We start from the raw sequence: 12,843 nt of genomic DNA, 5'->3' as shown, positions 1-12,843 counted from the left end.
TGTCAGACCACAGTCTTAGTGTGGTTAAAATATTTATCTTAAAACCTACATTTCAGTAAAAACATTGACATGTACCTATTATTCTTTTATATACAATGTAAATATTTTAAATTAAAATAAAAACATATAAAAAGACACATCAGAAAAAGGAAAAAGAGAGCAATTTGTATGTTCTTATATGTAAAGGAAAGTTACCCTTCTCTTAAGTATGTCAAAGCAGGTTTTGGCAATATACCGTACACGACTCGTATTTGAGAATATAAAAGTAAACTTCTCCATAGTTGTCATTGTGTGAAATTGTGGGTTTTTGACACTCACTTTTTCAAATAGATCTACACGAATATCTTCATACATAAAGCATTCCATTACAGCATGAAATTCACTTTCTACCTTGTTATTACAAAAAGGACAAAGCCTTTCATTTACTGGTAGGCGTTAATATCTACCTGTCTCTATTCTTAGTGGTGCAGTTCCACATCTGAACTTAACAAAATCGGACCTGTGGCAACGCGGAAATATGATTTTGCAATACATTTTTTGTATTCCTCAGTTCCAAAAGTTGTCTTAAACTGCCTTTATGTGCGCACTTTGTTGCCATCGACCCCCGCTTCTACTTCTTTCAGATGTAACATTAACATTCCACTCTGCAATAAAACTTTGGATTGTTCTAGATTGAACTTTTTCTAACATAGCTTTTTTTTTGATACCATAGTATCAATATTTCAAAATTCTGTACATTCAAGATCATTAAAAATTTGTTTTGTTCTGAAACACCAGTTTTTACATCTTGTACTACCAATTGAATTAGCATACATAAAAACTTTGTAGTTTGTTCTGAACCTAAGCATCATACATAGTCTGTGCCAAAAATTAGAAACACTTATCATCTGTCTACTGAAAGTTGGTTGCCAGCCCATATCGCCTATCAGGGCTGCTGACGGAGAGAAACGGGATGTCCCTAAGAAAAGACACACAGCACGGTGTTGAATTGAGTCAATACATGAAAACGATTTGTTTCCCCATATAGCTGCTCCATATGCTACCACAGACCAAACCAACGATTCAAATAACTTAGTAAAGACATTGTAAGACATTCCCCCTAGAGACTTGTATTTAGCTATTAAGAGACCTAAAGCTCGCCTGGCTGACTGAGCAACAAACGTTGCTGTGACAGAGTAGTCTAAATTCTCTTGAAGTGTTAAACCTGAGTATACATATTTTGGAACACATTCAAAATTATCTGGTCCACATTTAAAGACAAAATTGGTCCTATTTACATTATTTGGTCTATAATGCATTACATTGCTCTTTGTCGGATTAATTTTCATTTGAAAGGCGCATGACCATTCATACAGAACATCTAACATACTTTGCAAATCTTCCTCAGTTTCAGCAATGAAAACAATGTCATCAGCATAAAGAAGTATACACAACTTTTCTTCGTTTCCAATGTCAACACCCATGCCTAATGCCTTTAGTCTCACAGCAAGATCGTTAACATAGAAATTGAAAAGAATTGGTGACAAGCCACAGCCCTGACGAAGGCCGTTGTTTACATTACACCAGTTTGTATGCAAATTGTTTACCCGTACACAAGTTGTTACATTAGAATAAATAGATTTTACAGCTAAGAACATTTTACCATTAACACCAACATTGGCTAATTTCTTCCACAGAATATCCCTATTGACGGAGTCGTATGCCTTGCTAAAATCTATGTATTCTACAAATGTTGATCGCTTGGATTTCAAACGTGTTTCAACAATATTGTCAAGGTTGACAATTGGTCAATTGTACTACGACGTTTCCGAAAGCCATTTTGTTCATCTTCAAGCTTGGCATTCGACTCTGCCCATGTTGACAAACGTTAGTACTACAATACAGTTTGTACATTGTATTAGCTAATGCAATTCCTCTATATGACATAGGGTCTTTCCTATCCTGAGTATTGGACTTTGGGATCGGGTTGATGATACATTTTCCCCAATGAGAAGGAACCATACCTTTGGAATAACAAATATTAAAAAAATTTGGAGACAAGAGACTGAGGCGTCATTTCTAAATATCTCATACGGCAAGGCATCTATCCCACTAGCCTTAAATTGTTATTTTTGGCCCGCTTAATAGCATTCCTGACTTCTAAAACATCGATCTCTCTTTAAAATTCTAAACATGTGTTTTGTCCAGGAGGTGTATCATCAGCCCGGTTTACATGTACAAGATTGTTTCTTATATCATTATTAACATTATATAAATTCTCAAAAGATGCTTCCATTTATCAAGTACAGATGGAATATCGGATACTAAATCTCCATCATCATTTACAATTTGCATAGGAATAGTTTTGGATTTATGAGAAACAACACCAACTCTACCAATATTTTTCCAAAATGACTGCGGGTCTTTTTCAACCTCATTTAAAAGACTGTTTTGTAAATTGTACCAAAAATACCTTTTAGTCTTCTGTACAGCCCTACTAAAATTCTTCCTTTCCTGGCAGTAGTTCTGTCTCAGACGTTTCTTATTTTGGACATTGGTGCATTTACAATACATTCTTTCAGCATAACATACATTATTCCATTTAACAGTAAGGTCATCAGACCACCATGGTCTATAGCATTTTCTACCTTTACTGTTATTTGAATTAAGAGTTTTGTTTCATCCTAGGCAGCTTAACAAACATTTCATTTTTAATGCATTGACACAACTCAACATATCCTGTATCTACATCAGATACTACGATAATTCCGCGAATTTATCAAACAACCGAATACAAGGATGGGGTGGAAATATAATAGCGCAAACCGCAAATGAGTGTTTAAAACATTTATTTTTATTGTTTTTAAATGTTTTCTTAATGTAATGTAACGATAACAGCAATAACAAGTGGCCTGGTGTATATCAATAAGCAACGACTAATTCAAGTAACAATGTTCCTCTTTTTTTCAAATGAATATTTGATACATAAATTATGTCAAACACAAGGTAAACGCATTCTAGAAGATTTTTTTATCCCCCCCCCCCCCCCCCCCCCCCCTCAAAAAAAAAAAAAAAAAAAAAAAAAAAAAACAGCCAAAAAAGCACACAAATACAGTCAAAGAACAAATAATAATAATAATAAATGAAATAAAATGAAAAACAAATAAGGCACACAATGAAAATGGCATATTTTAAACATGTCTGATTTAACATGCATATCGTTCTTGTTATAATAATATCTAAATAACCGTATCTGTCTATATTACCCCCACTTTAATCTTCGCAGATAGAGGAGTATGTCGGATTTTTTAATTAATGATATGAATAATAAATAATTATGAGATATTATAAGTTTAATTAATAACAGTAACAACATATGATATGAAACGTTTTATAATGTAAAAATGCGAAATTTATTAACAAAAATGACTAGTATCTCTAAATGAATTATATTGGATTTAAAGTGATTTTCTGCGCAAGCGCAAAACCGAAAAAATGTACATGTATGTGAAATGTTTAATGAAATGGATAAGTAATAGTAATTATGTAACGTTATTAAATGTAACATTTTGTTTAAAGTCATTTTATCTTAGATTTCTTTAAAGTTATCTATCTTGGATTATGCATTATTCATAAAAGTATTTGTTGAAATTTTACATCATATTTGATAATATAAGTTTGAGGTTTTTTTTAGATTTTATCTTTTTTTTTTCTTTTTTTTTCATTCTTTTTTTGTCCATCAACCAGATTATTTCACATTGATATGCAAAATAATCAGGTCCCGTCTGAAGCTATTATTATTTTGAGGGAGTTTTAGTAAACCCTCGTTGTCGGTAAAATTTATATATTTACAAAATATTAAATTTTCCAAAAATGTTCACCCTTGGTATTGTAAAAGTACCTTTAGGGAAAACATATGGATTTCGTCAGAGGTTCTTTTTTAATACAAATTGTAGAAAACTTTGCGAAATTCTCGAAAAGCGAATTTGTTACAATTTGAAATCGGTCAATAATATATACATGTTTTTTTTATCTCTCATTTGCTGAGAAAAATTTGTGTCTTTAAACATTTCTCTGTCCTACTTCATTTATGATAATGGACAACGTTACCCAAACCCCCGTTCTAAATATAGTGTTCTCCATGGAAACACATTCTCTTTGCTTGCACTAAGTTATAGTGCTCTCAGATAGTTTCTTTGGTCTAAAATGCTCTACCGTCCAATGTTTATGGACTGTGTCGGTATCTATCCCTGTAAGGGAGAAGGTAAAATGCCCGGGATCTTCCGCCATAATGTCCGCCAGCTACGACACATTTTCGGTGACTTACGCCACGCATGACGGAACCAACCGGACAAACGCTTATACATATACCGTCCCATCTGTACAGTCTGCATGTTTCGCACGATGATATTCCCGGACCATCACACGTGCGACACAGGGGGTGACAACGTTTACACATCTAAAACAGAAGAAAAAGATTTTTTTAGAAAGGTGTACCCATGGTATTTCTATTAATAATAATTCATTCAATATAATAATAAAATGTGACTTCGTGCTCGTTCAAATGTTCGGACATATTTTACAAAAATATATTAAGTGTAGGATAAAATAAAACGCAATCTCGGATTTTCGCCATATTTAAAAATGTTGTTTCTCCCCAAATTTCGTATTTGTTTTTAGCAGAATGCCCCATTGCACATTTTATACTTTCTTCGGAACAAATGTTATTTAAATTAGTTTTTTTTTATTTAGATAAAGCTTGTTCTCACATAGTTTTTATGACAATAGACTGATTATTTAAAAGAAAAAATAATTAATATATATCGCTTAATCTTTTAACTAGAAAACATATTATATGATAATAATATTAAAGGTATTTTAAAACGTATCTTAATAGCAATAAAATAAAAGTTATAAAATATGATAATGATTAAAGAAATATTTACCGTCAAACTTTGTCCGTTGTGGTGTGATCTTTTCCTGTAGAAACCCTCGGGACAGACTGTTGTGAATGGAGACATGCACGTGACCCTATGGTGATGATGTTCAAGACCTAACCAACACGAGTTACAACCGCCGATTCCAAGATGGCGTCCAGGACCCGTACACCTAGGAATAAATACTCAGTTATTACTATTCGACTTTCAAGTCATCTGTAGTTTATTAATAGTTTATAGCTTTTTTTTTATTTTTTTACAAAACCGATACAATTTCACATGCGAACATGAGATGAAAAATAAAGAACAAGTTTACAGTATATACATGTACATGGATCCTGTTATTGTTTTACATGTAATAAAAGCAAAAGGTTCATACCACAAGTTTTAACAACATTAGAGTGTTGGCCCTGTCAAAATCTTATCTCATCAAGAAGTTAACACTTAAGTACAATAGTTTGCACATGTAGAAGATTTCGCAATCATATCTCAATTTATAAATTACACATGTACAAAAAAATGATAAAAACGGTAAAACAAATGTTAAACCTACCCGTCGGCACCGCAGTTTTCATAGCACAAGTTACACTGGCCGTTCTCGTCGGGATATCTTCCGTCGGGACACCAATACGTCGGCATACAATCTCTGGAAATACATCAGGTGGCGTTATTGTATCGTCGATTTGAGGCAGAAATAATAGTACATGAAATTTGTTTAGTGAAACAAAGTTTACATAATTATATTAAACTGAATGTTATAATTTCCACAAAGATATGCCGAGTTGATATTTATGTAAAGAACTTATAAATTTTGAGTAATTCCACTGTTAAGGCATTAAAAGATAATTTTCAAATATAATGTCCGGAATTGTGGATCCGCAAATTTTTCAACACGCAAATATATCCACTTGTAGAGTATACTCATCAAGTTTCAATACTAACGAACTAATAGATGGAGTATATTGTTTGCAGGCAGATCTACTACTACCTTTTCTGTAATAAGAGTTTTCTTTTGATTAAAAATCGTAGAATCTGACTACTGACTAAAATTTCGTCTTAAAAATTTTAAAGTGATTCTGTATAACCAATATATCTTAATTAATATCGTTTTATTCATTTATTATCTATATCTTTGATTTATCTAATGAATAGTACATTTATTCATTCTTCCATTCCAGTCTTTAAAAAAGTCTCATTCAACTTATTACCATCTTGCATACGAATATTTTAGTTATATTCAAATGTACACAATCCTTGGCAGGTTTTTTTACAGCCTTATTAGCAGTTAAAAGGTAGATAAAACCGATTATTTAACTTGGGAAAAATATTGGTTTCGATTAGGCAATACAGGTAGTATTTTTGTAAGATGTTATTTTTTCTCGGTAAAAGATTTACTTATTTTATGTTAAATATAAAACTAAATTCCTTAATTAATACAGAGGATAAAAATACTTACATTAAATCCATCAATGTTGTTGCTAGAATAAGAACTAAAGTTACAATTTTCATTTCCATTGCTGTAAGTATTTAATCTATTTTTCTTTAAAAGAAAAACAAGATTTCGTCGTCGAAAATCAAAATCTAAGATATATGAAATCTTCCAATTTAAGTAATTGGTCGTCAAGTTATTTTAAGACCAGTAATAAATTGGTCTATGTCCTTTTTGCAACTCAGTTTCTTTTTCTGAAATGCTTTCTCACTGTTGCATCTTTTTATTACTTTCAATGTTTAGATTAAAACTAAACCAAAGTTTTCTCCTTTATTTCGTAAAGAAACAAGTGAAGAATAATTGTGAATATTTGCACAATAGACTATCCAACTATCGTATTTGTTAATCAAATTAAAGGGTTATAAATATCCACCATATTATTTGCAAATCACATTTAATAACTACTATTTGTTAAGAAGTTAGGCATACAGACTTCATATTCCGGCTTATTTCATCATATTTACATAACCGCAGAAATATATTTTGATCCGATCACGATACGGTAGGTTGTTAGAAAAAGTTCTATTGGCGAATCAAACATTAAATCTTATTAAAATTCAACCTCCAGAATCTTTGAAGGATGGCCTAAAATACTGCATTTCTTGTTCATATATCAAATGAAACATTTTAATAGTTGCAGTTGAAAAGGGACTTGAAATGAAGTGATGATGTGGTACAAACAAAACATCAAGTTTTTTCATCAGTGTTTGCAAATTTAATAAATATATTAACAAAAAGAAAAACCTGTCTTTTACATTCCGACAATTTGGCTATATTTTATCTCTATTAGACAATAGGTTATATGCTAACAAATTGTCAAGTATTGTTTGTGCATTGGCATTGGACGGGTGTCGATTCAAATATAGCGTTCTTGGCAAAACTTATTTCACAACTTATTCAGCATTTTCATTGTCCACTTTAACACTTTGGACAGTTCCATATCTATTTTTACCCGATTGAAATTATGTATCGCAGTTGCTTTCAACCGAAATATCAAACATGTAATTGTTGCAAGTAAATCTTTGCTTCCAAAGGTATAAATTATTATTAAAAGACTAAACTATTTGTCCCATTCTGACCTACGTCAAGAAATAGAAAAACAAGAGCTGTCGGTAGGACAGCACGCTCGACTATTCTAAGTGCTTGATAGTTAAAGAGCCTTGATAATGTTAAATTTTCTAAGTTCACAAAAGGGCTAATTTTTTTTATAAATTCATGTTATAGGCCTTAGAGAGAGTCTAATTATACAGTATTGGCTTGACTATTTGGAAGGTAATGTCACAAGGGTGTTTTATTGAGTATAATAATACTAATTACCTATGAATACATAAAATTGACAGAAAAGGTATTAAGATGTTTTATCAAGTAAATCACTGCTTTATTATTATGAATGCATAAAATTGTCCCAAAAAAGGCACAAACCCTTCAGTAGTTATGGAGATAACAGCTTACAAGCAAAACTTTACCATGAATTTCTAAGTTGAAAAAGGGAAGAAAAATCAGCCTAAATGCAAGATAGAATTATGGATCTTTGTCAGTGACCTACAATTCTGACCCTAATTGCATATGTGAAGTTTTCAATAAATATCTTTAATAGTTATTGAGATATGTAAAACTTGCATGTAAACATTAACCAAGAGACTAAGTAGAAAAGGGGATATGAATCAGCCTTAATGCAAGATAGAGTTATGGAACTTGGTCAGTGACATACAATTATGACCCTCAAATTATGACCCTAAGTACATGTGTAAAGTATCAAGTAAATATCTTTGAAGACCTTTAACCTTTAACCAAAATTTCTAAGTTTCAAAAGGGGAAAAAATTCTGCAAATATTGCAGGCAGAGTTATGAAATTTTGCAAAATGATGTACATTGTTACTATAAAAAAGTATTGTAAATTTCAATTGAATATCTCAAGCAATAATTGAGATATTTGACTTTACAAAAAAACTTTAACCAAAATTTCTAAGTTTCAAAGGGGCATAATTCTGTCAATATTGTAGGCAGTGTTATCCAACTTGTCAATCTGATGTACCTTGTTACTATAAATAAGTATTGTAAGTTTCAATTGAATATCTCAAACAATAATTGAGATATTTGACTTTACAAAAAAACTTTAACCAAAATTTCTAAGTTAAAAAGGGGCATAATTCTGTCAATATTGTAGGCAGAGTTATCCAACTTGTCAATCTGGTGTATCTTATTACTATAAATAAGTATTGTAAGTTTCAATTGAATATCTCAAACAATAATTGAGATATTTGACTTTACAAAAAACTTTAACCAAAATTTCTAAGTTAAAAAGGGGCATAATTCTGTCAATATTGTAGGTAGAGTTATCCAACTTGTCAATCTGATGTACCTTGTTACTATAAATAAGTATTGTAAGTTTCAATTGAATATCTCAAGCAATAATTGAGATATTTGACTTTACAAAAAACTTTAACCAACGCAGACGCAGACGCGGACGCTGACGCTGACGCCGACGCCGACGCCGGGGCGACTACAATAGCTCTCATATTCTTCGAATAGTCGAGCTAATAATTTACACACGTTTTGTTTATTTCATTTTCTGACTTACAGCATTAGCAAGGAATCTATCGAAGAATGAACGTTTTGGGGACTAACGGGCAGATAATGGGCGATCGTTTATTACAAACCTACATTATTTGGACATTCCTCCGATCGTCTTTTGATCTTATGTAATCCCTTTATTTATTTTTCAATCTCAATGTACACGTTTGAGCCAAACAGTGAAGTTTTGTAAGAAATGATTATGTCCTGTAATACATAAAAAACCATCAAATGTCTGTTTAATATACTGGTGTAGGAACTAACGGACAGATGGATGCACGCTAGAAAAGGGTTGACTAGCGTAGATATATGGGGTTGACTAACGGACATATGAACTGCGGAAATACTGGACAAATAGTGCTCATACTTTAAATGGGGACATGAACGGTAGACAAACATATATACAGATTAATGGCGGACTAGTAGATAGATAAACGGAAAACTGGCATGCAGAAAGTGTGGAGTAACGCTGACTAACGGATAGATGAACTGTAGATATATGAACTGTGGACCATGGAGCGGATGGTCCATTGATTTGCGAAATAAATAAACGTATTTCTACAATACACATATTAAAAAATAGAAACCAATCATTTAAAACAATTTATAGAATAGTACATTTCAAACGAATAGTTCTCGTGTCTGTGGTTTGATATCTGAGACATAAAACAAATACATTACTTTTAACGCGGACTGTCTTTGTGACAATTGCAAATAAAATTAATATATTTATCATCGAAACGGTTGTTAACAAATAAACTGATGAAAACCCTTACAACTTTGACGGAAACCGCCCTTTTTAATCCAGATCAATATTTTTACAAGCATGTTAATCATCGCGCAATAATTCGCGACCGAAGTACACAAATCTCTAAATCAAATTCATTATCATCAATATTTTTACAAGCTATTAAATGACCAGTTAAGGTTAGTGTATCATAAAAAATGTACTCTTAACGTCTTTGTAGTGCTTTTGTACTAATAACAAGATTAAATTGAAAGCAAAGTAATGTTTAAATACGAAATTAAATACCAGTCTCTCGAAATTTTACCAATAAAACATCTTTACGGTGTCTCACTTTTATTAATCATGACTAACGGATGGTAAACACTTTATTTGACTCATCCACAAAAATCTTTAAATTGCTAAATTGCTAAATTGCAATTGAAGACACACGGGCACGTATACCCCTGCCCGCCATCTCCCGTCAATACTGTGCTACATAGTATATGCACATATTTTTCTTAATCGAGATTTGCTATTGAAATTGGTATTTAAACAGTGCGCTCAAATTAAAAAAAAGAAAGTAAGAGAATATTTATAAATATATTAAAGGCTGATTCCAAATAAACGTTTTCAAGCTTATGGACGTTTTGCCATTTCTAACATTTTGTACTATTCTATCACTCTATTTTCTTTCCCTTTTTGTCCTTGACAAATTGCTATGGTGCATTGAGTTGCAAAACTAGTTCAGGGATAAAATTTTGCGCCGTATCTGCAGCAGATCCTAGCATGGTCATTTTCGTGTAAATTAATTTTCTGTAGAATGATAAATTACATTAATCACAGATTTATATTACATCAATACATGTTATATAAATCCGTGCATTAATTTAAGAAATTAACGTTAAATAGTTAATGGAAATACATTCAGAACATAAGTTCCTCGTCCATACATGATATAATTCAAGTATTTGTAATAGATATTTACAACAATGCCTAGATTTGATACCTAGACTTTTTTTTAATTTTGATACATTTATTGGCATTGCTCAGTTTAGATATGTTTTGATAACATGAAAACACTCTTGAAAGCTTTAATATGATTGGTTAGAAACGCTCGGAAGTTTGTGAATGAATGATGTAATATGATTGGAATTTGATTCATAACTTGGATACTATATCTTTTGAGATATAATCTCAGCCCAGGATGAAAATAGCAACCACCTACTATATTTCTAAATAATTGCAGGACGATAAGGATCCAAGGAAAACTCTTGTCGTAAATAGCTTAGGTCCCCTGTTGGTCACGTGCTGCGATTATGAGATATCAACGAGATAACACGAGATTTCTCGGATTGTTGGAATAGTCTGCGAAAATGTCTATATAGAAATCTAATCTCACTACCGGTTCTATTTAATCATCTGTCAATTATGAATGTAATAACAAACAGATAAACAAATTAGAAAACATTTCCCTGACATGGTAAAGCGGAGAAAATAGATCTTTGATAGTTAATAAAGTTGATTTACCTGAAATAATTTCCACGGTATCAGCTGAACATGATTTTTTTCGCAATTGAATAAAGTGGCTAATAAATTTATGGTATCTTATATCAATTCATGTTTCTAATTCTAGCACCATGAAAGAAATCAAATCTTTTGAATATACCGTTAAACCAGCTGACGGAATTCCAAGAATATCCGGGAAAATAATTAACATTAAATTACACTGCAGTTTTTTAAAAGTAATATTAGCAAAATGTACTCGAGTCAAACTAATTTTAATTGTATATATGGTTCAAAAATATCTGACATTAGTAATTATTTCATTAAAAATATGAAAAAGGTTTAACATTAAAAGTTTTAACAGTTGATTGTACATTCACAACAAGGGATCCCACCTTCGTGTTTTTTACTTATGCTGATAATAAAGATAATCCAATAATTCTTGCATAAAAGCTGCGCCCGCAGGTATACATTAACGGAGAATAAAACATATATGAACTGAAAGATTCTCGTGGCCAAGCGCCGTTGTTGCACAATTTTAGTATGCTGACCCAGGGCATAATGTGAAAAACGCTAAAATGCAATGGCGCCCCTGGTAGTTTTACTGTCGCGTATATGATGCTGCCTAAAATATAAGTGAAATTAAACAGTCAAAAATATAGTAAAGCTTTGTGTGACTGAACTTCCTACAGTAAAGCATTACCGAATTAAAACTGTAGTTTTTTTATCGTGCATGAAAATCTGCAGAAGCACGAGGGCGCATTTATACTAGAAATACGAGGGCTTCTGCAGATGTTAATCTGTGAAAAAGGTGCATTACACTATTCTTGCAAGTTAACGTCTGATTCTCAGTCCTTGATAAAGAAAACGGTTTCGTCATGCTTTTCACGTGCTAGTCATATGTCTTCTGACAGTCGTCATTGCGATTACATGGCGCGTTGAGTCACACACAAAAACGTGCAACAATGGCGCGTCGCTGCATGACTTTTATCCGTTAGTCTCTGCGTGCACAGTTTTTATGAAAGTATAGAGGGCTCGTGCATTGACGTTTGTAGTAGCACGAATACGCATTTACAGCACAAGCCCGCTGGTCGGGAGATTTAATATGCCCAGGGCTTCTGCAGAAGTTAATGCACGATAAAGATTGTTGCGTTATCAAAAGTATACGTCTAAATGGACAGATTCCGCGTTTAGTTATCGATACTTCGTGTGAAGAAATCATTGCCTGTGCTATGCTTTTCCCATTTACACTTCTACAATGCTATGCTATAAGCTGCTAAATGCAAGTTTCACTTTGACCATGATATACTATTTTGGCTGCTTATTATCATGATTACAATACCATACTTTTGACGCCAAGTTTTGCTTTGATAACGTTATACTACTGGCTGCTTAATTTCAGTTTTGACATTTATATACTAGATTCTATTTGGCTGTTGTTTTTCTGACTTCGACAATAATACCTTTTTTCTATCTCATGCACCTCATCATTGTGGAAACTGTCCTAGTACTGACTGATCAATTTCTCTTTGACAATACATGTATTATCCTATTACACAGTTCAAGCCATTTTCATAATCTTGAACAATTGATTTCTAATACTCACTTTTACAAAAGCAATCTATTAACTATTT

The 12,843-nt window shown here is 32.2% G+C and overlaps 1 protein-coding gene across 2 annotated transcripts; it reads right to left on the bottom strand.

Annotated features, from left to right (window-relative positions):
* Positions 1-3,093: 3,093 nt before the first annotated feature.
* Positions 3,094-11,368, bottom strand: LOC132735197 (receptor tyrosine-protein kinase let-23-like). 2 transcript variants are annotated; one of them, XM_060722127.1, is made up of 4 exons: positions 11,234-11,368; positions 5,470-5,562; positions 4,926-5,088; positions 3,094-4,438 (listed from the first exon to the last, which is right to left on the bottom strand). In XM_060722127.1, exons 2-4 carry the CDS (start codon positions 5,553-5,555, stop codon positions 4,205-4,207), a joined length of 483 nt encoding a protein of 160 aa, XP_060578110.1. In that variant the 5' UTR covers positions 5,556-5,562; positions 11,234-11,368; the 3' UTR covers positions 3,094-4,204. The 2 variants fall into 2 exon arrangements, with proteins under 2 accessions (XP_060578110.1, XP_060578109.1); XM_060722126.1 differs by lacking the exon at positions 11,234-11,368 and adding an exon at positions 6,373-7,020.
* Positions 11,369-12,843: the final 1,475 nt, after the last annotated feature.

The sequence above is a fragment of the Ruditapes philippinarum genome, unplaced genomic scaffold (assembly GCF_026571515.1).
Source record: "Ruditapes philippinarum isolate M1 unplaced genomic scaffold, ASM2657151v2 ctg1516_1_1_1_1, whole genome shotgun sequence".
Taxonomy (NCBI): Eukaryota; Metazoa; Mollusca; class Bivalvia; order Venerida; family Veneridae; genus Ruditapes; species Ruditapes philippinarum.
The sequence above is the reverse complement of the archived record's forward strand: the minus strand, read 5'-3'. Positions and strand labels throughout refer to the sequence as shown.